General features: G+C 42.4%; 2 protein-coding genes across 2 annotated transcripts; both read left to right on the top strand.

The window, feature by feature from the left end:
* Positions 1 to 5,474: 5,474 nt before the first annotated feature.
* On the top strand, positions 5,475 to 9,721 carry LOC111975284 (interaptin-like). The gene is made up of 10 exons (XM_024003488.2): positions 5,475 to 5,896; positions 5,984 to 6,074; positions 6,193 to 6,290; positions 6,383 to 6,544; positions 6,670 to 7,792; positions 7,911 to 8,019; positions 8,130 to 8,442; positions 8,680 to 8,858; positions 9,049 to 9,164; positions 9,539 to 9,721. Exons 1-10 carry the CDS (start codon positions 5,834 to 5,836, stop codon positions 9,580 to 9,582), a joined length of 2,298 nt encoding a protein of 765 aa, XP_023859256.1. The 5' UTR covers positions 5,475 to 5,833; the 3' UTR covers positions 9,583 to 9,721.
* Positions 9,722 to 9,981: 260 nt separating this feature from the next.
* On the top strand, positions 9,982 to 27,385 carry LOC111975740 (ras-related protein Rab-11B). Its single transcript, XM_024004294.2, has 5 exons — positions 9,982 to 10,130; positions 26,336 to 26,531; positions 26,706 to 26,899; positions 27,000 to 27,080; positions 27,213 to 27,385. The coding sequence occupies exons 1-5, from the start codon at positions 10,091 to 10,093 to the stop codon at positions 27,353 to 27,355; spliced, it is 654 nt and encodes a 217-aa protein (XP_023860062.1). The 5' UTR covers positions 9,982 to 10,090; the 3' UTR covers positions 27,356 to 27,385.
* Positions 27,386 to 27,754: the final 369 nt, after the last annotated feature.

Raw genomic sequence — 27,754 nt, 5'->3', positions numbered from 1 at the left:
TATAGTGTATTTGTCCATGCTTCCAAAGTTGTCTGTTGACTTCCATGTCTATATTGCTGATGTTTGCAAGCAAGGGAATTCCCTCCATGTGTCTCTTGTGCTACTGTTCAGCGCATGCTGTGAAAAACATAATTGTGCAGTGCTTGATTTTTGTGTGGCCTTTTCCCACCTATTCTGCAAGAAGGCTCACAGAAGATACATTTTAAGATAAGCATATTGACCAGCCTAGTATAGAATTCAATATTTTCAACTGGTGAGAATAGCAACATGATGTTCAAGGCACGCTCCCCAAGAATATCTTTCTTTTGATTTATGCCATCTTATCTGAAGCAATACTGGTAAATGAGGAAGGTATAAAGAAAATGTTTCATAACACTACTATGATTGGGTCCTCATCAAAACAGAAATGTTTGAGTCTACCAGTCAGTTGTCATCTGAGCTAATTTATTATGGTGGGCGTGGCCCACAAATGGAGATCATACTTACTGGACTGTTTACACTTTACAGCTTTTTGAAAAATAGTACTGCTATAACACAATACAATACAACAGAGGGAAAATGTTCAAATGTGTTATGCAATCAATCATGTTTTTTTATCATGTCAAATATGAGGTCCTTAGGAAATATTTTGACATTGGTCCATAATTTCCCTGTTCTAACAAAATGTCATGCATGCTCTCAAAAGCTGTTCGCACTGTTACCTGCCCATATACTGATACAGCTACGACCGGAAGTGACTTTCTTAGCGGGTTAGGAGAATTAACATAGAAGGTTGGGAGAATTAGGCTAACGTTATTAAGGGTTAGGGCTTTGGAAAATGCTCTCCTAACCTGCTACGAAAATCACATCCGGGTGTAGCTGTATCAAAGTGGCGTGAAAAGAGTGTCTCTCATATTGTGGCTACATGATCTTGGTTTTGATTGTTTTTGTKTTTTTGTTAGTATTTTGCTTGAATGTTTTACATAGAGAAAATATGCCCTGTGAAAGAGCCCTCTCATTTAAACAGCTATATCAGAGTGAAGTGACATTAAAATGTATTGTCAACCGAATTCAACTGTCAAAAAGCAGGGATGAAATTCAATTGTACAACCTTCTCTTAATTTATGTCAATCAAAAGGTGGGGGGAAAAAAATAAAGTTCCAAAATGAATGCCAACATAAATTTTGTCTTTCTGTCGGTGACGTGTTTTCAATATGGTGCTTTAAATGCCGCATTCACGTGCTACTAGGAAATTTCCAACTTGTTAATCGGTTGTAGTTATACATGTGCCCCGTTCAACCAGTTAGCAAGTCGAAAAATGTCTACGTTTCCTAGTTCCAACTAGCATGTGAACGCGGCACAAGATAACTGGGAACTCGGAAAAGAAACGAGGTCAAATCATAACGTCAGTGATCTTCAGGTTAGAAAGTTGGAGCTCTAAAAAGATGCCTGAGTTTCCGACTTCGAATTTCGAGTTGGAAGACCGTTCAAAAGGTTTTTCCCAGTTGGAGCTTGTTTTCTTCCGAGTTCCCAGTTCTTTTGAACTTGGCATTAGTCTTGCTAACACCAGGGGGTATTCATTAGGCCTACCCCTTGCAACGTAAACAGTTTTCCGTTTAAATCAAATTGTATTTGTCACATGCTTCGTAAACAACAGGACTAGATTAACAGTGAAATGCTTACTTATGGGCCCTTTCCAACAATGCAGAGAGAAAAAGAGAAATAATAACAAGGAATAAATACACAATGCGTAATGATAACTTTGCTATATACATAGGGTACCAGTACCGAGGCAATGTGTAGAGGTAAGAGGGAATTGAGGTAGATATGTACAGTGCATTCGGAAAGTGTTCAAACCCCTTCACTTTTTCCACATTCTGTTACGTTACAGCCTTATTCTAAAATGTATTCAATTGTTTTTTCCCCCCTCAAATCTACACACAACACCCCATAATGGAAAAGCAAAAACAGATTTTTAGAAATTTTTGCAAATTAAAAAAAAATGAAATATATCACTTTAAAATAAGTATGCAGAGCCTTTACTCAGTACTTTTTTGAAGCACCATTGGCAGCGATTACAGCCTCAAGTCTTCTTGGGTATGACGCTACAAGCTTGGCATACCGGTATTTGGGGAGTTTCTTCCATTCTTCTCTGCAGATCCTCTCAAGCTCTGTCAGGTTGGATGGGATTGTCACTGCACTGGTATTTTCAGGCCTCTCCAGAGATGTTAGATCGGGTTCAAGTCCGGGCTCTGGCTGGGACACTCAAGGACATTCAGAGACTTGTCCTGAAGTCACTCCTGCTTAGGGTCGTTGTCCTGTTGAACGGTGAACCTTCGCCCCAGTCTGAGGTCCTGATAGCTCTGGAGCAGGTTTTCATCAAGGATCTCTCTGTACTTTGCTCCGTTAATCTTTCCCTCGATCCTGACTAGTCTCCCAGTCCCTGCAGCTGAAAAACATCCCCACAGCATGATGCTACCACCACCATGCTTCAACATAGGGATGGTATTGGCCAGGTGAAGAGATGTGCCTGGTTTCCTCCAGACGTGATGCTTGGCATCAAGGCCAAAGAGTTAATCTTGGTTTCATCAGACCAGATAACCTTGTTTCTCATGGTCTGAGAGTCCTTTAGGTGCCTTTTGGCAAACCCCAAGTGGGCTGTCATGTGCCTTGTACTGAGGAGTGTCTTCTGTCTGGACACTTTACCATAAATGCCTGATCGGTGGAGTGCTGCAGAGATGGGACAACTTTCCAGAAGGACAAATCAAATCAAAGTGCTGTACAGAAACCCAGCCTAAAACCCCAAACAGCAAGCAATGCAGGTGTAGAAGCACGGTGGCTAGGAAAAACTCCCTAGAAAGGCCAAAACCTAGGAATAAACCTAGAGAGGAACCAGGCTATGAGGGGTGGCCAGTCCTCTTCTGGCTGTGCCGGGTGGAGATTATAACAGAACATGGCCAAGATGTTCAAATGTTCATAAATGACCAGCATGGTCAAATAATAATAATCCCAGTAGTTGTCGAGGGTGCAGCAAGTCAGCACCTCAGGAGTAAATGTCAGTTGGCTTTTCATAGCCGATCATTAAGAGTATCTCTACCGCTCCTGCTGTCTCTAGAGAGTTGAAAACAGCAGGTCTGGGACAGGTAGCACGTCCGGTGAACAGGTCAGGGTTCTATAGCCGCAGGCAGAACAGTTGAAACTGGAGCAGCAGCCACGGCCAGGTGGACTGGGGACAGCAAGGAGTCATCATGCCAGGTAGTCCTGAGGCATGGTCCTAGGGCTCAGGTCCTCRGAGAGAGAGAAAGAAAGAGAGAATTAGAGAGAGCATACTTAAATTCACACAGGACACCGGATAAGACATGACTCCAGATATAACAAACTGACCCTAGCCCCCCGACACAAACTACTGCAGCATAAATACTGGAGGCTGAGACAGGAGGGGTCAGGAGACACTGTGGCCCCATCCGATGATACCCCCGGACAGGGCCAAACAGGAAGGATATAACCCCACCCACTTTGCCAAAGCACAGCCCCCACACCACTAGAGGGATATCTTCAACCACCAACTTACCATCCTGAGACAAGGCCGAGTATAGCCCACAAAGATCTCCACCACAGCACAAKCCAYYSYGGAAGATCACGTCAGTYACTCAACCCACTCAAGTGACGCACCACTCCTAGGGACGGCATGAAAGAGCACCAGTAAGCCAGTGACTCAGCCCCTGTAATAGGGTTAGAGGCAGAGAATCCCAGTGGAGAGAGGGGAACCGGCCAGGCAGAGACAGCAAGGGCGGTTCGATGCTACAGAGCCTTTCCGTTCACCTTCACACTCCTGGGCCAGACTACACTCAATCATATGACCCACTGAAGATATGAGTCTTCAGTAAAGACTTAAAGGTTGAGACCGAGTCTGCGTCTCTCACATGGGTAGGCAGACCATTCCATAAAAATGGAGCTCTATAGGAGAAAGCCCTGGCTCCAGCTGTTTGCTTAGAAATTCTAGAGACAATTAGGAGGCCTGCATCTTGTGACCGTAGCGTACATGTAGGTATGTACTGCAGGACCAAATCGGAAAGATAGCTAGGAGCAAGCCCATGTAATGCTTTGTAGGTTAGCAGTAAAACCTTGAAATCAGCCATTGCCTTAACAGGACATTTTTGGGTTCTAGTCAGGATTCTAGCAGCCGTATTTAGCACTAACTGAAGTTTATTTAGTGCTTTATCCGGGTAGCCGGAAAGTAGAGCATTGCAGTAGTCTAACCTAGAAGTAACAAAAGCATGGATACATTTTTCTGCATCATTTTTGGACAGAACATTTCAGATTTTTGCAATGTTACGTAGATGGAAAAAAGCTGTCCTTGAAACAGTCTTGATATGTTCGTCAAAAGAGAGATCAGGGTCCAGAGGAACGCCGAGGTCCTTCACAGTTTTATTTGAGACGACTTTACAACCATCAAGATTAATTGTCAGATTCAACAGAAGATCTCTTTGTTTCTTGGGACCTAGAACAAGCATCTCTGTTTTGTCCGAGTTTAAAAGTAGAAAGTTTGCAGCCAACCATTTCCACAGAGGAACTCTGGAGCTCTGTCAGAGTGACCATCGGGTTCTTGGTCACCTCCCCGACCAAGGCCCTTCTCCCCCGGGTGGCAGGCTCTAGGATGAGTCTTGGTGGTTCCAAACTTCTTCCATTTAAGAATGATGGAGGCCACTGTGTTCTTGGGGACCTTCAATGTTGCAGACATTTTTTGGTACCCTTCCCCAGATCTGTCTCGGAGCTCTACGGACAATTCCTTRGARRTCATGGCTTGGTTTTTGATCTGACATGCACTGTCAACTGTGGGACCTTATATAGACAGGTGTGTGCCTTTCCAAATCATGTCCAATCAATTAAATTTACCACAGGTGGCTCCAAGTTGTAAAAACATCTCAAGGATGATCGCTGGAAACAGGATGCACATGAGCTCAATTTCGAGTCTCATAGTAAAGGGTCTGAATACTTAAGTAAATAAGGTTTTTTGTTTTTTATTTTTAATACATTTGCAACATTTTCTAAAAACCTGTTTTTACTTTTTATTATGGGGTATTGTGTGTATATTGATGAGGTAAAACAAATATTTAATTAATTTTAGAATAAGGCCATAATGTGCAGGCCTGGGCAACTCCAGTCCTCGGGGCCTGATTGGTGTCAGACTTTTGCCCCAGTCCCAGCTAATGATCTTCAGTTTAGAATGCAATTAGTTTAAATCAGATGTGTTTGCTAGGGATGGGGGAAAAGTCTGACACCAATCAGGCCCTCGACGACTGGAATTGCCCGGGTCTGCGTAACGTAACAAAATGTGGAAAAAGTGAAGGAGCCTGAATACTTTCCGAACGCACTGTACATATAGAACCAAACGGAAGTAAACAGATTTAACGGAATCAAACTGGGAGCGACGTATCTGAATTTGTTCAATAGAAACTCTCGTTTTCCGTTTGGAATGAACTGTTTCTGTTGCAAAACGTTTAGCAACAGACCCCAGCAGCCCTACGTTCCTGAAGGGCGCTGTGTAATCACGTGGGTCGCGCGTCAGCCATTCTACGTTTTCATACCGCTACATTCGGATCAAGAACCAGAGCTAAAAGGGCGGGAATGGTCGATTGGAATTATAGAATCATAGGTCAGGTTTCCTTGGAGAACAACATACATTTTCAAAAGTAGTGATATTTTAGGAGCCGTATCACTATCGCATTTTGGAACTTTTTTATTTTGTAGAAATGTGGCTAATATAATCTAGCTATCACATAATTTGTCTAACAATGACAATTGGAAGTATGCTATTTTAATCAAGCTATAGGGTTATTCACCCATTTTTGGCATGATGATGGACAACGGAGACTTCACTAACACTCTCTACACATTTGAGGACCTGTCTTGCAAGGTTTGTTGTCCTCTCATCAAAACTTTGTTCATTAGCAAATATGTTTATTTTATATGTATTTTAGTAACTGTATCTGGTTTGTTCCAGGGTCTTGGAGACAAAATGTCAAATGCAAGCAATAGTAGATGCTCAAGTCCAGCAAATGGAGTTCTTAGTGATGAGGGAAATCAACCCAGTGGTAAAACTAACATTTTATTGTATTTGGGCCTTTTGGATACAATTCTACAAATGCATATAACAAATATTAAAAAATCTAATGTTAAAGTTGAAGGCTAATTCACTCTTTTATTTACTAGAATCCCATTCTGTTATAATAAGACAGCTTCATGATGAAATAGACCAGTCCAAAATGTCATACAAAGAAGTAGAGGCTATGGTCCAAGCCCACATGAAGGTATGATGATGATGCATAGTAGCAAATGACTGTTTGACTTCTTTTTAAAAAAATGGTTTTCTTTAGTATCCAGTAATGTTTTGTGTTCTCAGCCTATTTTGGATCAAATTCGTTCAGATGCATGTAAATTGGTGATTAAGTCATCAGCATTGAAGGATGGCTGTCACAGGAAAGACCAGCAGGACAGACACATTCTCTTACACATCCCCTCCCTCCAAGAGCTCCTTTTGAAATTAGCCTTTACCAAAAACTCGGTAGGTACTCTGGATGTGTTTCCCTCTTGATTTAGGACTGTGTTTTTGATGTGAGGCTATAGGATCATTTCCATAGTCATATATGACCATCATGCATGTAACCTCTGTGCTTTGTTTGACTGAAGGATGACGTGCAGAGTTACCTGATCTCGTCCGACCGAACATTCCTACTCTCTGAGAACGATGCCCTGAAAATGGAGCTCAGAGATGCCAAGTCTCGACATGAGACTGTGATGAAGAGCCTGCACCTTTCCCTTCACTCTGCTGAACAAGAGAATAAGAGCTCTAAGCTCACACTCCAGCAGAACCTCAGACTGTCTGAGGGCAAGGTAAACTCCATGGAGCAGAAACTCAAGGAGTTTGAAAGACAGGTCCTGTCCTTGCAGCACAATCTCATGGGCTCCAATGAAAGGACTCAGAGTCTGCAGAAAACCCTCCGGTTCTCTGACAATAGGCTCCAGTCCCTTCAGCAGGACCTGAACGAGTCTGAGAAGAGAGGCCAAAGCCTGCAGCAAATCCTTGGGGACTCCCAAGAGAGGAACCAGACTCTGCAACATAACCTGGCTTCCTTTGAGAAAAACAACCAGTGCCTTAGCCAGAACCTTAGCGCTTCAGAGAAAAAGGTTGACTTCCTTCAGCACAGTAACTGGAAGTCTGAGGAAAGGGTCAAGTCTCTGCAGCAGACCCTCGGCTCTTCTGAGGAAAAGGTCTCTCTCCTGCAGCAGAGCCTGAAGTCTGAGGAGGAGAAGGTCTTATCCCTCCAACATGACCATTGGGCCTTGGATGAGAGAGCCCAGTCCCTGCAGCAGAGCCTCAACTCCTCAGAGGAAAAGCTCCAGTCGACACAACATTGGKTCAAGGCTACAGATGAGAAAGCCAAAGCCCTGAAGGAAGCTCTCAGATCTTCAGAGGAGAAGACCCAGTCCTTACAGGAGGCCCTGGGGGTCAGTGAGAGCTGGATCAGGGCAACCAAGGCCCAGCAGCAGTCTCTGGAGAAATGTAAAGAGGAGCTGGAGGAGAGGATCAAGAGTTTGATGCAGACTCTCAGGGCCACTGAGGTGGAGCACCACAGCACAGTGCAGGACCTGCAGGTGGGTCTTCAGAGTGCCAGGGAGAAGGTGGAGATTCTGCAGGATGCACTGAACAGGACTGAGTCTGGGCATGTGAAGGAGGTGGGGCAGCTTCAAGAGAAACTGAACAGAGCTGCAAAGAAATTGTCTTCAAGAGAGCAGGAGCTGCACAGCCAGAGTGAGTGAAATTGATAATTCTGCTTTGTCAATGTGAAAATCCACCAAAATAATGTTTAAGATTATATCAGATGTTTCCTTTTAACTGTGTAAACCTGATTTTATATTGGTTCTGTTAGTTGCTGCCTTGAACACTAAATTGCTGGAGGAGCAGTCAAAGGCAAGCAAGGACCTTGAAAGATCCATTAGATATGAGAAAGAGCTGCAAGACACTATCAAGATTCTCAGGTAAACACCAGCACACACACACAGACTTTCCTTTATTGACACAAATAGTCACCCTAGCCAATGGTTGGACATTACTCACTCCCTTATGTCCCCTTTCTCCACTCTGACAGGAAGAAGCTGAGAACTCAAACTGAGGAGAAGGGGTTTGCTCTGAATAGCCTGAGGATGTGTCAGAAGGACCTGGCGGATGTACACCGCCACCTACAGGCAGACCTGCTGAGGTGCAGCCAGGTCTGTGGCAAGGAGAAGGGACCACAGCACTTAGCCCCCCGCAAGGGTGGCCTGAAGGAGGAGTTCTTCCACCTGAGAACCAGCCTGCACTCCGTCCTGGAGAAGGAGGCTGGGAGAGACGACCCAGGGAGGCAAGACTGGGTGCAGGTGTTAGACGAGAGCAAGGACTGGGAGAAAAGGGCAGAAAAACTGGTGAGACTGTAAATAATGGACAATCGATACACATTGGTATATTTTGCTCAAGGCACGGTTGCTCAGACTAAAGAATCACTTTCAGTGTATTGCTACTATACTTGTTACATTACCTTAGTAGCATAATTGAATGAAGAAGCACAGCTGAGGTTTCACAGTCCACAGAAAACTTAGAATTTCTGCATCAGTATTGCAATTTGACGAAGTTGTTGGCTTTATGTACCTTTTTTTCTGCAGGTGGACAGTTTAGATTCTCTGCAGAGTTACCAGCRGCTGGAAGAAGGAGGGGATGAAAGGTACCAATATAGAGCAGGAGCATGGAAAAGTGGAGCATCACCCTCCATCCGTTCCCCTTCTGCTGTGACGATTTCCCAGAGGAACCTCTTTACGAGGCCTGCTTCTCCATATCCCTATGGGTAATCTAATCCACATCTCTGCATAGATTTCATAGTTTAGCCCAGATCTTTTCTTTTCATGCTCAATTTGTTGTCTCCCAATTTGCTGTCTCCTGGGAGAGTGGATAGAAGGTTCTGGGGTTTTATGCTTTTACATTATTGAGTGCCATTACAGATCTGTATGTATTGTTTAGTCATTTTTTCTTCACAGGCAATATTTAGGCCTTGAGAAGAGGCTTGGGTCTAGCTCCCTCCGTGGGTTGAATGATTCTGAAGGCATGCAGCATTTACTAACAATCCAAAAAAGACTGAAGAACCTCCAGTCAGGTAAAAAGCAATTACGTTAAGCTATCACAAAGAGAATATGTAGATGACATACATCCAGGCTCCACCCCGTCGTCAACTCCAGGTCAGTCATAACAATGGAACTTTTTGATAGGAAAAAAGGATTCACAAAATTAAGAGACCATTGAATTACAGAAAGGCATATTTTACTAATTATATGGCATGATATCCCATTGTTTTGCTTTCGTTTACTCAACAAAAGCTTAGAGGCCTTCATTATGACAGAAGTAGGCCAATGTTTTCCCTTGTACTGGCATTTATTCCACCAAATTATTTGATTAATAATTTTAGACTATGAATTAAACTTTAAGCTGAATTGTAAGTTATGAATGCAGTATGAATTTGTTTTGTCTTAGTTGAATTCCAGAGGAATATCAAGGGTTTACTCCGGACGTCATAGCACCAGCAGCGAGACTCTTTTGGACCATTGAATTACTTTACAACTGAGGGGAACCCCATCATTTTAATTTACCAGACAATTTGAGAATTGTTKAAATAATCCGAATGAATTCATGGCAAATAAATCATTGGTTCTAGTCCATTTTTGTTTGTCTTTCATTTTCAATAATAAGATCACATTCCTAAACCATCAAATTCATGTATGAACTGAAATACTGACATTGTGGAAAAAATGATTGCTCAATCCACATTTTCTAGAATGTAGATTTGCAGAGGGTTTTTTTCTCGATCTGATCACGCCCCTACCTATGGCCATTGGTCAATATTACATGGTGAAGGGTATTATTTGTCAATGTATCTATCAATTAACAGAGATGTACCTCTAATTGGTCAAAGCAGTTGTCCCTCAGCTCACGTGCGAATTCCTTCCCGAGACTGTTTTACTGCATTTAGGAGTCCGGAGAATTTCTTTGGCAGTCTAATATTTTCATAAAGTGGGAATCGTCAAAATGGGAACCCGAGACGACGAATACGACTATTTATTCAAAGGTAAGACGCGCTCCAGAAGTTTAGTAGTTGGGGGACCATTTACTTGTTTTCTCAGTAGTTGAAGTTCAAAGCAGATGATGACGTCTCCACTGCCTTAACTTACTGTTCAGCTAGCTAACATTAGCCAAACTAGCTTGCTAACCTGTTAGCAAGCTAGCTAACAAGCGGTTATCTGTGGCCTAATAAGCGTCTCATCACAATMTTTAGTTTGTTAGCTAATGTAAGCTACATATAGACAATGTGGAGAAAAATAGCTACTAGTTATAAASGTTTATAAGATTTAGCTAGTTCTCCTTTATTCTACTGGAGTGGATAGCAAACAGCTAACGTTAACTAGCAAACTATGTAACGTTAGTTTGCTAATGTATGACAATCAGCTGGTATGAGCACAGATATAAATATTTGGTGTTATGTTAGGCAAAGCCACTTGCGATGTACTAGGCTAGCCATAACAGACTGCAGTATATTGGTAACTACGATGTTAGTATAGCTTGGTCACCACTTGTCTGAAATATGAAGAACCATTATGACTGAAAACGTCTGTATCCAAGATATGAAATGTTTTCTCTCACAAATAACTTTGCCCAAGGGGAGTTAACATTATTTATAATAAGGGTTACATGAATAAAATCGGACCTTTTGTAAATTAAAATGGATGGCCCTRCCTTAAAATTAATTTGCTTACCTAAACAAGTGACCATCCCCTATACCCAAAATAATAATTTTTAAAAAGTGGATACCAGAGAACATGTTTACCCCTCACTTCTTGGACAGACCAGAGCCTTAGATATGCAGTTTTAGCAACTGTTCCGTCATCCGGTAAGCGTCACATGGCAACGCAGGAATTTTGATAGTGCACAGGGCTGTGGACCAGGTTGTGGGTGGAAATATGTATTTTACAGTAAACACATTGCATGAATCTATCATTGTATTTGCAGGTCAGAGAAAAAATATGCTTTCTATAAACATTTCATGCGGTTCTACGTCATTTTACATATTAGCAGAATATTTTTATTATTAACTGGGTGGTTCGAGCCCTGAATGCTGATCAAATCAAAGTTTATTTGTGGTGAGAGACTGAAAAGAGGGGGGGTACAATGCAAATAGTCCGGGTAGCCATTTGATTACCTGTTCAGGAATCTTATGGCTTGGGGGTAAAAACTGTTGAAGCCTTTTTGTCTTAGACTTGGCACTCCGGTACCGCATGCCATGCAGTAGTAGAGAGAACAGTCTATGGCTGGGGTCTTTGACAATTTTTAGGGCCTTCCTCTGACACCGACTGGTGTAGAGGTCCTGGATGGCAGGCAGCTTAGCCCCAGTGATGTACTGGGCCGTACGCACTACCCTCTGTAGTGCCTTGCGGTCGGAGGCGGAGCAATTGCCGTACCAGGCAGTGATGCAACCAGTCAGGATGCTCTCGATGTTGCAGCTGTAGAACCTTTTGAGGATCTGAGGACCCGTGCCAAATCTTTTTAGTTTCCTGAGGGGGAATAGGCTTTGTCGTGCCCTCTTCACGACTGTCTTGGTATGTTTGGACCATTCTAGATTGTTGGTGATGTGGACACCAAGGAACTTGAAACACTCAACCTGCTCCARTACAACCCCGTCCTCCTTTTCCTGTAGTACACAATCATCTCCTTCTCCTCCATCTCCTGATTGGCTGACAGCCGTGGTATATCAGATCGTATACCARGGGTATGACAAAGCATTTCTTTTTACGGCTCTAATTACCTTGGTAACCCAAACAGCAAGCAATGCAGGTGTAGAAGCACGGTGGCTAGGAAAAACTCCCTAGAAAGGCCAAAACCTAGGAAGAAACCTAGAGAGGAACCAGGCTATGAGGGGTGGCCCTCATATAACAGAACATGGCCAAGATGTTCAAATGTTCATAAATGACCAGCATGGTCAAATAATAATAATCACAGTAGTTATCGAGGGTGTAGCAAGTCAGCYCCTCAGGAGTAAATGTCAGTTGGCTTTTCATAGCCGATCATTAAGAGTATCTCTACCGCTCCTGCTGTCTCTAGAGAGTTGAAAACAGCAGGTCTGGGACAGGTAGCACGTCCGGTGGACTGGTCAGGGTTCCATAGCCGCAGGCAGAACAGTTGAAACTGGAACAGCAGCAAGGCCAGGTGGACTGGGGACAGCAAGGAGTCATCATGCCCGGTAGTCCTGACGCATGGTCCTAGGGCTCAGGTCCTCAGAGAGAGAGAAAGAAGGAGAGAATTAGAGAGAGCATACTTAAATTCACACAGGACACCGGATAAGACAGAAGTACTCCAGATAAAACAAACTGACCCTAGCCCCCCGACACATAAACTACTGCAGCATAAATACTGGAGGCTGAGACAGGAGGGGTCAGGAGACACTGTGGCCCCATCCGATGATACCCCCGGACAGGGCCAAACAGGAAGGATATAACCCCACCCACTTTGCCAAAGCACAGCCCCCGCACCACTAGAGGGATTTCTTCAACCACCAACTTACCATCCTGAGACAAGGCCGAGTATAGCCCACAAAGATCTCCTCCACGGCACAAACCAAGGGGAAGGTCACAAGTGGTTCCCTAAAAGCTGTCTGGGTTTAAGAATCTACTATTGTACAGAAAGTGAATAGCTTAATCAGTTGATAGGGACAGAATTKGATTACTTCCAAGCAAAGTCTCTTTTTTTTGTCTCCTCGGCTATAGAAGGTTGTAGCTCAGCCTCAATGTCAAAGAAATGACACAAGGATATTCCCATATACATRGGAGTCGCATCTTTCTCTGTATTTTACAGCTTGTTTCTAGCATAAAGCATCAGGGACCAAAGTGCTCTAATAGATCACTTTATATACAGTGCATTCGGAAAGTATTCAGACTTCTTGACTTTTTCCACATTTTGTTACGTTACAGCAGGTTTWWAAAAAWWWTATTCTGTGTTTTCCTGGGACCCAAGCTTATGAAAACATGCAACTATTTGTAAATATTGGTACATTTCATTGCKCTTATGCCTAAAACAAATGCAGTATTGACAAATAACAATGAAATGAAATACCCATATAAATAGCTATTCATGTTTATTTTCCCCCAATAAAAACACTCTCATATATCTGTCTAGGTTGGAACTGTTGCAGTTAAAATACAATAAATAATTTTCATTCTGACCCAGAAAAAACTGACTGATCACATCTCACAGATGTATAACAGAACACACACAGGCTCAGTTTTTGATAGTGCAATCCTAAGTAATGGTACATATGAAAAATTCAGGCCAACTGTACATCTTGCTGTAGAAATGTGATCCAAACCGGATCAGAACATCTACTGCTTTCTCAGTCAGACAAGAGAACGCTTCCTGCTGTAGATGAGCAACCCAGAACTATGAGTGTTTGCCTCAAAAAGCATCTGGCTTCAAATCAAAATGTATTGGTCACATACACATGTTTAGCAGATGTTATTGCGGGTGTAGCGAAATACCTGTTTCTAGCTCCGACTGCAGTAATATCTAACAGTTTCACAACATATACCCAATAAACAAAAAATCTAAGTAAAGGAATGGCATTATGAATATATGGACAAGCAATGAGCGGCAAAGACTTAAGATACAGTAGAATGGAATACAGTATATACATGAGATGAGTAATGCAAAATATGTAAACATTATTAAAGTGACTAGTGTTCCGGTTATTAAAGTGGCCAATGATTTCAAGTCTATGTATATAGGCAGCAGCCTCTATGTGCTAGTGATGGCTATTTAACAGTCGGATGGCCTTGAGATAAAAGCTGTTTTTCAGTCTCTCGGTCCCAGCATTGATGCACCTGTACTGACCTCGCCTTCTGGCTGATAGCGGGGTGAACAGGCAGTGGCTCGGATGGTTGTTGTCCTTGATAGTCTTTTTTGCCTGTGACATCGGGTGATGTAGGTGTCCTGGAGGGCAGGTAGTTTGCCCCCGGTGATGCGTTGGGCAGACCGCACTACACTCTGGAGAGCCCTGCGGTTGCGGGCGGTGCAGTTGCTGTACCAGGCAGTGATACAGCCCGACAGGATGCTCTCAATTGTGCATCTGTAAAAGTTTGAGGGTTTTAGTTATTTTCTTTTCTTCAGCCTCCTGAGGTTGAAGAGGCGGTGTTGTGCCTTCTTCACCACACTYTCTGTGTGGGTGGACCGTTTCAGTGATGTGTACGCCGAGGAACTTGAAGCTTTCCACCTTCTCCACTGCGGTCCCGTCGATGTGGATAGGGGGGTGCACCCTCTGCTGTTTCCTGAAGTCCACCATCATCTCTTTTGTTTTGTTGACATTGGGTGAGAGGTTATTTTCCTCCTCCCTGTAGGCTGTCTCATTGTTGGTAATCAAGCCTACTGCTGTTGTGTCGTCCGCAAACTTGATGATTGAGTTGGAGGCGTGTGTGGCCACACAGTCATGGGTGAACAGGGAGTACAGGAGAGGGCTGAGCACACACCCTTGTGGGGCCCCAGTGTTGAGGATCAGCGGGGTGGAGATGTTGTTACCTACTCTCACCACCTGGGGGCGGCCCGTCAGGAAGTCCAGTACCCAGTTGCACAGGGCGGGGTCGAGACCCAGGGTCTCGAGCTTGATTACGAGTTTGGAGGGTACTATGGTGTTAAATGCTGAGCTGTAGTTGATGATCAGCTTTCTCACATAGGTATTCCTCTTGTCCAGATGGGTTAGGGCAGTGTGGTTGCGATTGCGTCGTCTGTGTACCTATTGGGGCGGTAAGCAAATTGGAGTGGGTCTAGTGTGTCAGGTAGGGTGGAGGTGATATGGTCCTTGACTAGTCTCTCAAAGCACTTCATGATGACGGAAGTGAGTGCTACGGGGCGGTAGTCGTTTAGCTCAGTTACCTTAGCTTTCTTGGGAACAGGAACAATGGTGGCCCTCTTGTGGCTAGCTTGAGTCCATTTGATGACAGCGGTGAGTGACGGCGAATGGGAATGACAAGTCAGTGGCTGAAAGTGCATCGACTGCTGCTGAACGACAGTGCTGCAGCGTGTGGGTCGCGGACTGATTTTCCAGAAAACTGCCGAAAAAGATCTGGTAAACCGCGAAGCACAATGGCATTTTCCACCCACTTGCGCAGCTGCCAAACTGAGCAGAGACACCCAGGGTTGCCATGTCTGCGGTTTTCCTGATATTGGGCTACTTGGAAAACTGTGTCATGGGTGAAAAATGTATTGGTTGCGGGTTTTGGGTATACTTGCAGGCGGTCTAAGGCACTGTATCTCAGTGRTAGAGGTGTCACTACAGACCCTAGTTCTATTCCAGGCTGTATCAGAAAGGGCGGCGCACAATTGGCCCAGTGTCGTTAGGGTTTGGCCGGGGTAGGCCGTCATTGTAAATAAGAATTTGTTCATAACTGACTTGCCCAATTAAATAAATGGCATTTCTCTCTCATATATATTATTTGTTATATATTTATTTTTTTGCTTATTATGTCATAGTTCACAATTGTTATTTTGATAAATCGAATTTTGCTTCTGTCTTGACAAGTTAAGTCGATATTCTTAAAGGATCATACCCTTTTTTCTTCCCAGTTTACCCCTAAAATGACATAGCCAAATCTAACTGCTTGTAGCTCAGGACCTGTAGCAGGGATATGCATATTCTTGATACCATTTGAAAGGGAACACTTTGAAGTTTGTGGAAATGTAGGAGAATATAACCCATTAGATCTGGTAAAAGTTGTGATTTTTTTTAATGGATCCTCTTTCAAATGCAAGAGTAKTTTTAGATTTTGACCACCAGATGGCAGCAGTGTGTGCAAAGTTTCAGACTGATCCAGTGAAGAATAACATTACTGCACAATATTTTGTATTAAGTCTGCCAGGAGTTTGCCTATAGAACATATAAAAAAGCTTTTTTTTTTACACACTCCCAGGAATGCCATACATGATGGATCATTAGCTTATACACTAACATTCACACAACTAGATGGCAGGGTGGGTGTGGAGTCAGAGTCAGCAGTGGTGTCAAACTGTAGACCCCAGTTCCTACATTAACATAAAAATGTATTTTATCAAACAAAACTATGCTACATTTTTATCTCTGGGACTCTCAGGAGGACAAATCAGAGCAAGATTACTGAATGTAAGTACATTTATTTACCTTCAGAGGTGAATATATCAAACCAGTTGCCATGAAACGTTTTTTGTTGTTGTGCACTCTCCTCAAACAAAGCATGGTATTTTTTTCCACTGTAATAGCTACTGTTAATTAGACACTGCCGTTAGATTAACAATAATTTAAGCTTTCTGCCCATATAAGCCATGTCTATGTCCCAGAAAGTTGGCTGTTGTATACAACGTCATTCTAGTCACATTAGCGCACGTTAGTAACAATCATCCCGGTTTAGGGACACTTATCCCGTGTCGGTTAATTTGCTCGATAATGTTATCGAAAAAGGGTTTATTGTATAAATGTGGCTAGTTTCAGGCCTTTTGGGCAGGTTTTGAGTGGTCATTGGTTAGAAATTTTAGCTTGACCTGGCAACCCTGGAGACCGCTGCTAAGCATAGAGCGCACTGAACCGAGAGTACAGTTGCACTTGACCAAATCAATTCCAGTAATTCATTAAATAATTATACATTTACTCTGGCACGTCGCGACCCATCATGAACAGGTCCCATACTTTAAGGCTGCGTTTAACCTTTTTTTTTATCCATRTACAAACAATATCCCATAATGGCAAAGCAAAAACAGGTTTTTAGATTTTTTTTTGCTAATTTATTAAAAAATAAATACCATATTTACATAAGTATTCAGACCCTTTGCTATGAGACTCAAGTCCCCCTGTTGTAACTTCAATTGATTGAACATGATTTGGAAAGCTCTGAGACAGGATTGTGTTGAGGCACATATCTGGGGAAGGGTACCAAAAAAATGTCTGCAGCATTGAAGGTCCCCGAGAACACAGTGGCCTCCATCATTCTTAAAGCTTCCGGAAGTACAACCATCTCTGAAGCACTCCACCAATCAGGCCTTTTATGGTAGAGTGGCCAGACGGAAGCCACTCTTAAGTAAAAGGCACATGACAGACCACTTGGACTTTGCCAAAAGGCACCTAAAGGACTCTCAGACCATGAGAAACAAGATTCTCAGGCCTGATGAAACCAAGATTGAACTCTTTGGCCTGGATGTCAACTGTTACGTCTGGATGAAACCTGGCACCATCCCTACCGTGAAGCATGGTGGTGGCAGCATCATGCTGTGGGGATGTTTTTCAGCGGCAGGGACTGGGAGACTAGTCAGGATCGAGGGAAAGATGAATGGAGCAAAGTACAGAGATCCTTGATGAAAACCTGCTCCAGAGCGCTCAGGACCTCCGACTGTGGCAAAGGATCACCTTCCAACAGGACAACAACCCTAAGCACARAGCCAAGACAACGCAGGAGTGGCTTCAGGACAAGTCTCTGAATGTCCTTGAGTGGCCCAGCCAGAGCCCGGACTTGAATCCAATCGAACATCTCTGGAGAGACCTGAAAATAGCTGTACAGCTACGCTCCTTCTCCAACCTGACAGAACTTGAGAGGATCTACAGAGAAGAATGGGAGAAACTCCCCAAATACAGGTGTGCCAAGCTCTCATGATCATACCCAAGAAGACTCTCTAGGCTATAAGCGCTGCCAAAGGTGCTTCAACAAAGTACYGAGTAAAGGGTCTGAATACTTATGCAAATGTTTATTTTCAGTTTGTAGATTGAGGGGGGAAAACGATTTCATTTTTGAATAAGGCTGTATAAGAACTGATAAATACATCATGGGCTAGAAACATTTGTTTTTAATAAAATTATTTATAGTAGRTATAGCAAGCTATCAAAGTTGACCTCCAATCCTCCGTATCTTCGCGCTCTCCTCAAACTGAACAGAACATAGGCCATAGACTAGTCCGCATGCAAGAGTGCATTTATTTTATTTTTTTACTAGATCTAATAAGAAAAATATTTTCGGAAGAAGCCTTTGCTTTTCTGGAACTGCCACTGTAGGCCTACACAGCACAGACATTGGTTAGGCTTCTCACAAGAAGCAAGAGCAGAGCAACCTGGGGCTCAGTGTTTGAATATCCTTGCAGTGTGTAATGCAGCCTAGTTGTATTTACACCATCCCAGCAGCTATTTTAGAAATGTAACTTTGCTCTGTGCTTCTCCGAGCATGGACTTTGTACGTTATTACCTATTAGGACTGTCCCCGACCAAAAGAAATCTGGGTCGACCGAGAGTCATCTATTCTTTCGACCAATCGATTGGTCAATTTTAAGTGTATTTTTCCATATAGACACACCCTATGTTTTGAATAAAATCAACTATATGTAGGCTACTGAGCTTCTCTGATGCTTTTAAGCACTGCAATTTTAAAAATGAAAATTACTGAAGAGGGAGCCAGAGACTAATATAGCCTAACCAGAAGTAAAAAAATAAATAAAAAAATAAAAAAAACTCTCCTCCTGCTGCCCAATTCTGCCTTTAAGCTCCTGAAGTTGCCAGTAATAGGCTACACCAGCGGTCGGCAACCTTTTCCATTTGGAGTGCCAAGTTATCGAAACAATTCTACGGCGTGCCAGTTATGATTTTCATATGCACATTTTCGTGGAACAGTTTAATTTKATTTTATAATAACATCTTCATATTTCAAAATCAATGTKATGTGGTTAATCAAAACTAGTTAAATGAAAAGGATACCCATCTAAAAGTAACTTCTATTGCCATTGCCAATATATAAAAATAACCTACATAAAACCAACAAATAAAAAGATAGAATATTTAGTTTTATTAGGATATTTTCTATGAATCACATTGACTATGCATGGCCTGTCTGCAAGGAATTTTGATTTTCTTTTTTAACTATTAACTTGGTCAGCCTGAAGCTGGTGCTAGCAAACTTGCAACATTATATAAAATATTCTGGGTCCTCAGTTTCCCAGGCCAGTGAGCTCTGTACAGACACAACTGTAGGCTATTTGCACAAGGGATAAGAAGTAACTATTTTATGTTTCCACCAGATCAGAGCATGACACCTTTTTTCTCCTTTCATGCCGAGTAGTTATGAAAAGGGAGAGCGCTGGAAATATTTTTTAAATAGGCTACGTTGAGGATCTATTGTCATTCTCAATGGATGAAAAAACAGACTTTGTTTACTTGCTGTTTGAGGCGAAGAAAAAATTACGTTGAGAAGCTCCACAGTGATGGTGAGTTAAGACAATCAGAAATAATATCAGATCCCCAAATGGGCGCATTTATAAACCTACATTTGCGCCCAGGCCAGGTAGCCTAGACCTAGCTCTATGCGTAATCAAGTGCGTATCTTTACTCAAGATTGCCAATTTAATAAATTGACAACTCGTAAATGGAATTACGTTTTTTTTTTCTTTTTTTTTCTTTTTTCTCACAAGCGTAGCCTAGGTTGTGCTCGCTGTCAACAACGTGTCCACTCCTACAATGACAACGGTAAGAGTAATAATAATATATTGAATACATTAACATAAATTACTGTAACCAGACAAACGTCGATTCGAAACTATGGGAATTAACGGTAAGGGTGGGTTGCACCAACATGGATTAACTCAAACTGTGTTAAATCAAGGTTAATCTATTTATCTTGTTGCACTAAAATTTTAAACCTAGTTTTAAATTAAATCCTTCCTCTAATCTAAGTTTAGTTTTCACTTTAAACCTAGATTAATTTTACGCATGTTGCTCAATGAATAAAAAAAAATATCTAAACTTAAATTGGAAATTAATTCTAAACTGCCACATGAGGTGGTTTAACTGATAATGTTACTGTGGAGAGACCAAAACGAGTTCCTCGGAGAATAATTAGAGACCGGTTAAATCCTATTGAGTTTTATGATAATGAACTCATTATTAGTAGGCTATTTATGTGCCCATTTTGTACAACAATTGAATTGGGGCTTATGATATGCCCAGCCTTGATACGAATGATGACGTTATGCAACWTGCTGTAACGGGCCTGATAACGGTAATATTGTAGTGAAGTAGTATTAATGTTAGTTTTAGTGTGCATTGTTGTTTATGCATACTAAATATTGGTGGGTCAAGTTGTCCGTCGTCATCATAGGGGTTATGGAGAGGGGCAAACTGCTGGGGAATCATTTCGCATATCTTCTGGATGACAGGATCAATTCCCTTTGACGGAGGCCGCCCTCTGGCTCCGGTCTGAAATAGCCCCCGCCTCTCCTCTGCCTCATCCTTTTTGGCTTTCGTATTTAAGTTTTTTCCCTCCGCGTCGATCCATTATATTTGTCGCATAAAATGGCCCAGGTGTCTTCTTTTTGACAGTTGTGTTGTCTGTCTTTTTATCCTCCAGTACGTTACTAAATTCCTCCTCCAGCGCCGAGTAATTTTTATTTTTTTCATAAGCGGAGAAATTTGAGCTTCTTTGACGTGCCAAGATCAAGTGGCTATCGGACAAATAATAAATGGTTAAATAACGTAAGTAATGACAATAATATTGTATGCAAGCTAGCTTGGTTAATAAACTAGCCAGCTACAGTAGCTAACTAATTCGTTTTCTGTCTAGTACTGGCAAATAACGGATTTTATTTCAAGTCAGCCAACCCATGAGAACCMTTCACGATGGAGTTGCAGTAGTTCTAACCTTGTTATTATTTTATCAAGGAACAGCYYCTTTGTTGACTAGCTATTTCGTTTCAAATCACGAAATACCTCATATTGGTGTAATGTCACTAATCCTAGTTTAAAACCGTTCATCATAGATTTACTGATCTAGATTCTAAATTAAGTGGTGCAACACATCTCTAATTATTAACCTAGATTTACACAACCTAGATTAGCTCTAATCCTAGATTAATTTAAACCATGTTGGTGCAACCCACCCTAAATGTACTACTGGTGATACTGGTGTGTCATCTGTGCGGCCTCCGCAATGGATTAGTCCACTCCGACAGGCATGAATCAGACAGGTGTCTCGTGTGCCATAATTTATTTACAAATATATTTGCCACTGCTTGACAAAAAAWAWATATTGGTTGCCCAAACAATCGATCAGTCGACTAAATGGGGTCATCCTTATTGACTATAGCCTTTTAWACTCAACTCTGGACCTCGAAGACAGTTCCACTGTATTTATTTTCATRGTTCCCCTCCAACCAGGGACTGATTTAGACCTGGTCTATGCTATTTTAATTATTAGGTAGAACAGAAAGCCAGCAGGCTTTGGACCTCGTAGGGTAAGAGTTGAATACCCCTGGCCTATAGGCTATGGATCATTTGATTGAGACCAAACTAAATAGCCTATAGGCGCACTTGATGTTTCGCACCCAGAGGAGAGTCAGAGATTAAGGGTGACATCGGGCATATGTATACACACACACAGTTGAAGTCGGAAGTATACATACACCTTAGCCAAATATATTGAAAKTCAGTTTTTCACAATTCCTTACATTTAATGCTAGTAAAAATTCCCTGTTGTAGGTCAGTTAGGATCACCACTTTATTTTAAGAATGTGAAATGTCAGAATAATAGTAGAGAGAATGATTTATTTCAGCTTTATTTCTTTCATCACATTCCCAGTGGGTCAGAAGTTTACATACACTCAATTAGTATTTGGTAGCATTGCCTTAAAATTGTTTAACTTTGGTCAAATGTTTCGGGTAGCCTTCCACAAGCTTCCTACAATAAGTTGGGTGAATTTTAGCCCATTCCTCCTGACAGAGCTGGTGTAACTGAGTCAGGTTAGTAGGCCTCCTTGCTCGCACACGCTTTTTCAGTTCTGCCCACACATTTTCTATAGGATTGAGGTCAGGGCTTTGTGATGGCCACTCCAATACCTTGACTTTGTTGTCCTTAAGCCATTTTGCCACAACTTGTATGCTTGGGGTCATTGTCCATTTGGAAGACCCAATTTACGACCAAGCTTTAACTTCCTGACTGACGTCTTGAGATGTTGCTTCAATATATCCACATAATTTTCCTACCTCATGATGCCATCTATTTTGTGAAGTGCACCAGTCCCTCCTGCAGCAAAGCACCCCCACAACATGATGCTGCCACCCCCGTGTTTCACGGTTGCAAGCATCCCCCTTTTTCCTCCAAACTAACGATGGTCATTATGGCCAAACAGTTCTATTTTTGTTTCATCAGACCAGAGGACATTGCTCCAAAAAGTACTTTTCCCCATGTGCAGTTGCAAACCGTAGTCTGGCTTTTTTATGGCGGTTTTGAAGCAGTGGCTTCTTCCTTGCTGAGCGGACTTTCAGGTTATGTCGATATAGGACTCGTTTTACTGTGGCTATAGATACTTTTGCCCTGTTTCCTCCAGCATCTTCACAAGGTCCTTTGCTGTTGTTCTGGATTGATTGCACTTTTCACACCAAAGTACGTTCATCTCTAGGAGACAGAACATGTTCCTTCTGAGCGGTATGAAGGCTGCGTGGTCCCATGGTGTTTATACTTGCGTACTATTGAAAATTGCTCCCAAGGATGAACCAGACTTGTGGAGGTCTACAATTTATTTTCTGAGGTCTTGGCTGATTTCTTTTGATTTTCCTATGATGTCAAGCAAAAAAGCACTGAGTTTGAAGGTAGGCCTTGAAATACATCCACAGGTACACCTCCAATTGACTCAAATGATTCAATTAGCCTATCAGAAGGTTCTTAAAGCCATGACATAATTTTCTGGAATTATTCAAGCTGTTTAAAGGCACAGTCAACTTAGTGTATGTAAACTTCTGATACAGTGAATTAACTTAAATAATTTGTCTAAACAACTGTTGGAAAAATTACTTGTGTCATGTACAAAGTAGTCCTAACCGACTTGCCAGAACTATAGTTTGTTAACAAGAAATTTGTGGAGTGGTTGAAAAACGAGTTTAAATGACTCCAACCTAAGTGTATGTAAACTTCCAAATTAAACTGTATATCTATCACCACAAAAAGAAATGTCCTCTCACTGTCAGCTGTTTATTTTCAGCAAACTTAACATGTGTAAATATTTGTATAAACATAACAAGATTCAACAACTGAGACATAAACTGAACAAGTTCCACAGACATGTGACTAACAGAAATTGAATAATGTGCCCCTGAACAAAGGGGAGGTCAAAATCAAAAGTAACAGTCAGTATTTGTTGTGGCCACCAGCTGCATTAAGTACTGCAGTGCATCTCCTCATGGACTGCACCAGATTTGCCAGTTCTTGCTGTGAGATATTAATCCCACTCTTCCACCAAGGCACCTGCAAGTTCCCGGACATTTCTGGGGGAAATGGCCCTAGCCCTCACCCTCCGATCCAACAGGTCCCAGACGTGCTCAATGGGATTGAGATCCGGGCTCCTCGTTGGCCATGGCAGAACACTGACATTCCTGTCTTGCAGGAAATCACGCACAGAATGAGCAGTATGGAGTATTGTCATGCTGGAGGGTCATGTCAGGATGAGCCTGCAGGAAGGGTATCACATGAGGGAGGAGGATGTCTTCCCTGTAATGCACAGCAGTGAGATTGCCTGCAATGACAACAAGCTCAGTCCGATGATGCTGTGACACACCGCCCCAGACCATGACAGACCCTCCACCTCCAAATCGATCCCGCTCCAGAGTACATGCCTCGGTGCAACGATCATTCCTTCAACGATAAACGCGAATCCAACGATCACCCCTGGTGAGACAAAACCACGACTCGTCAGTGAAGAGCACTTTCTGCCAGTCCTGTCTGGTCCAGCGACGGTGGGTTTGTGCCCATAGGTGACGTTATTGCCGGTGATGTCTGGTGAGGACTACAACAGGCCTACAAGCCCTCAGTCCAGCTTCTCTCAGCCTATTGTGGACAGTCTGAGCACTGATGGAGGGATTGTGCGTCCTGGTGTAACTCGGGCAGTTGTTGTTGCCAGCTTGTACCTGTCCCGCAGGTGTGATGTTCGGATGTACCGATTCTGTGCAGGTGGTGTTACACGTGGTCTGTCCGTCCTGCTGTCCGTCCTGTCTCCCTGTAGCGCTGTCTTATGCGCTGTCTTATGCGTCTCACAGTACGGACATTGCAATTTATTGCCCTGGCCACATCTGCAGTCCTCCTTGCAACATGCCTAAGCCACATTCACGCAGATGAGCAGGGACCCTGGGTATCTTTCTTTTGGTGTTTTTCAGAGTCAGTAGAAAGGCCTCTTTAGTGTCCTAAGTTTTCATAACTGTGACCTTAATTGCCTACTGTCTGTATGCTGTTAGTGTCTTAACTTCTTATGGCTGCAGGGGCAGTATTGAGTAGCTTGGATGAAAGGTGCACAGAGGTGCCCAGAGTAAACGACCTGCTCCTCAGTCATAGTTGCTAATATATGCATAGTATTATTAGTATTGGATAGAAAACGCTCTGAAGTTTCTAAAACMGTTTGAATTATGTCTGTGAGTATAACAGAACTCATATGGCAGGCAAAAACCTGAGAAAAAATCCAAACAGGAAGTGGAAATTCTGAGACTGGTCGAGTTTCAACCAAGATCCCATTGAAATCACAGCGAGATATGAATGAGTTTTCACTTCCTACGGCTTCCACTAYATGTCAACAGTCTGTAGAACTTTGTCTGACTCTACTGTGAAGGGGGGCCGAATGAGAGGAGAATTAGTCACCACTGCCATGAGGTGACCATTTCTTGAKCATGTGCGTTCACATGAGAGGGAGCTCCYTTCCATCGCTCATCTGAAGTCAATGTAATTCTCCGGTTGGAACGTTATTCAAGATTTATGTRAACAACATTCTAAAGATTGATTCAATATATCGTTTGACATGTTTCTACTGACTGTTACGGAACTTTTGGACATTTCGTCAGGTTTTAGTGAACGCGCTTCGTGACTTTGGAATTGTTTAACAAACGCGCTAACCAAAGTAGCTAATTGGACATAAATAACGGACATTATCAAACAAATCAAGCATTTATTGTAGACCTGGGAGTGCATTCTGATGAAGATCATCAAAGGTAAGGGAATATTTATCATGTAATTTCTGGTTTCTGTTGACTCCAACATGGCGGCTAATTTGACTGTTGTTCTGAGCGCTGTCTCAGATTATTGCATGGTTTGCTTTTTCCGTAAAGTTTTTTTTATTTTTTTATCTAACACAGCGGTTGAATTAAGGAAGGGTATATCTATAATTCCATGTGTATAACTTGTATTATCATCTCCATTTATGATGAGTATTTCTGTTGAAACGATGTGGCTATGCAAAATCACTGGATGTTTTTGGAACTAGTGAATGTAACYCGCCAATGTAAACTCAGATTTTTTTATATAAATATGAACTTTATCAAACAAAACATACATGTATTGTGTAACATGAAGTCCTTCATCTGATGAAGATCATCAAAGGTTAGTGATTCATTTTATCTCTATTTGTGCTTTTTGTGACTCCAATCTTTGGRTGGAAAAATGACTGTGCTTATTGTGGTTTGGTGTGACCTAACATAATCGTTTGTGGTGCTTTCGCTGAAAAGCATATTTGAAATCGGACACTTTGGGATTAACAACAAGATGACCTTTTAAAATGGTATAAGACACATGTATGTCTGATGAATTTTAATTATGATATTTCTGTTTTTTGAATTTTGCGCCCTGCACTTTCACTGGCTGTTGTCATATCGATCCCGTTACCGGGATTGTAGCCATAAGAAGTTAACGACCGTTCCACAGGTGCATGTTCATTAATTGTTTATGGTTCATTGAACAAGCATGGGAAACAGTGTTTAAACCCTTTGCAATGAAGATCTGTGAAGTTATTTGGATTTTTATGAATTATCTTTGAAAGACCGGGTCCTGAAAAAGMGCCGTTTCTTTTTTTTGCTGAGTTCATATATAATCCTAATCAACTAATTCCAAAACATTGAGAAGTATTGGAATTTAATAATTAGCAAATTACATGACCCTCCCCTGGACTTGATTAAAAAACTAAACTTTCCCCTTGACTGAAATTGAAAAAGCATGACCCTCTCCCATTTTCCTCCCAGGTAATCATTCTTCTGTAAATTTCGACCCCTCTCTAAGTATCTGCACCAGGTCATCATGACTGTATCTATCATGATCGTGGTTAAATGACTAGCTACCAGGAAAAACATGCTCAGTAGATTTGGGCTTCCATTTAGTCATTGTTGAACAAATATAGCTCTGTACTAGTCATCTCTCAACCCCAATTGTTTCCACTGACATAGAAGCCTGTCATTGCAGTTCCAATATTTTTTTATTWWTTTTTTGCCAGTGGTGCTTATCGGCGACTCTGGTGTGGGGAAGAGTAACCTGCTGTCCCGTTTCACAAGGAATGAGTTCAACCTGGAGAGCAAAAGCACCATCGGTGTGGAATTCGCCACCCGCAGCATCCAGGTGGATGGCAAGATGATAAAGGCCCAGATCTGGGATACAGCTGGACAGGAGCGCTACAGAGCCATCACCTCAGCGTGAGTGGAGGAGGGAGCTCACTGCTCAATAATGTTAAGGATGCTCGTCTTGCTGTAACCTGCCCTTTATTGAAGTAGCATATTTTGATAGTACTGAAACCATTGTTTGAAATCTTTCTCTATCTTAGTCTCACAACCTATGACCTCCTATCCTCCCTGCTCTGTCCCAATCAGGTACTACCGGGGGGCGGTGGGGGCTCTCCTAGTGTACGACATTGCCAAGCATCTAACCTATGAAAACGTGGAGCGCTGGCTGAAGGAGCTGAGGGATCATGCTGATAACAACATCGTCATCATGCTGGTGGGCAACAAGAGTGACCTGCGCCACCTCAGGGCAGTGCCCACAGACGAGGCTCGCGCCTTCGCAGGTAAACAACAAAAACACTGGAGTAGATGARAGCTCACTCCAGGGACAAAGAAGACACCCCTGTTTGTCTCAACTCAATCTTTTCTCTCTTTCTCCCTCAGAAAAGAATACGCTATCATTTATTGAGACCTCAGCTTTGGACTCCACTAATGTAGAAGAGGCGTTCAAGAACATCCTCACAGGTAATGGGCAGGGGCCACTATACAAGGCTATTTACATTAGTTAGTTTCAAGTCAAATGGTTTGATTTCTTACACATGAATGGAATGGCATATTTAATAATGAGTAACTGATTTATTTGTATTTTCTCCACAGAAATCCACCGAATCGTATCACAGAAGCAGATAGCTGACAGATCAGCACATGACGAGTCTCCAGGCAACAATGTAGTGGACATCAGTGTCCCCCCCACCACCGATGGGCAGAAAAACAAACTACCGTGCTGCCAAAGCCTGTGACCCACAATACCACCTTCCTACCCCCACCCCTCATTCATCTTTCTTTTGTCCTGGTTGTTGAACTACTGCGGTCTCTATTCCTCCATGTGTTTTAGAAATCTCCTAGAAAATCAGACTTTCTAGATAAGTCCTTTCTCCCTTTTGTGTCTGTATGCTATCCTCTTCTAACCTCAAAGCTCATGTCTTTTACCAAGTGATAGACAAAAATCCTATTTTGAATTCAGGTTCTGATCGTGTGACCCAATCCTGTAGAAGGAATGGTGAGAGATCAGTTTGTCCTGTGCTTCTGGTTGCCTTGCTGCTGTCCTCAGTCCTGAGTGTGGCATGAAAGGAGCAAGAACAGAGACCCGGGGTAGTGACTGACTTGGGCTGATATTAAGTGGGGGGTTTTGTTACGCC

The sequence above is a fragment of the Salvelinus sp. IW2-2015 genome, linkage group LG16 (genome assembly GCF_002910315.2).
Source record: "Salvelinus sp. IW2-2015 linkage group LG16, ASM291031v2, whole genome shotgun sequence".
NCBI lineage: Eukaryota > Metazoa > Chordata > Actinopteri > Salmoniformes > Salmonidae > Salvelinus > Salvelinus sp. IW2-2015.
This window is presented reverse-complemented; position numbering and strand designations above follow the sequence as displayed.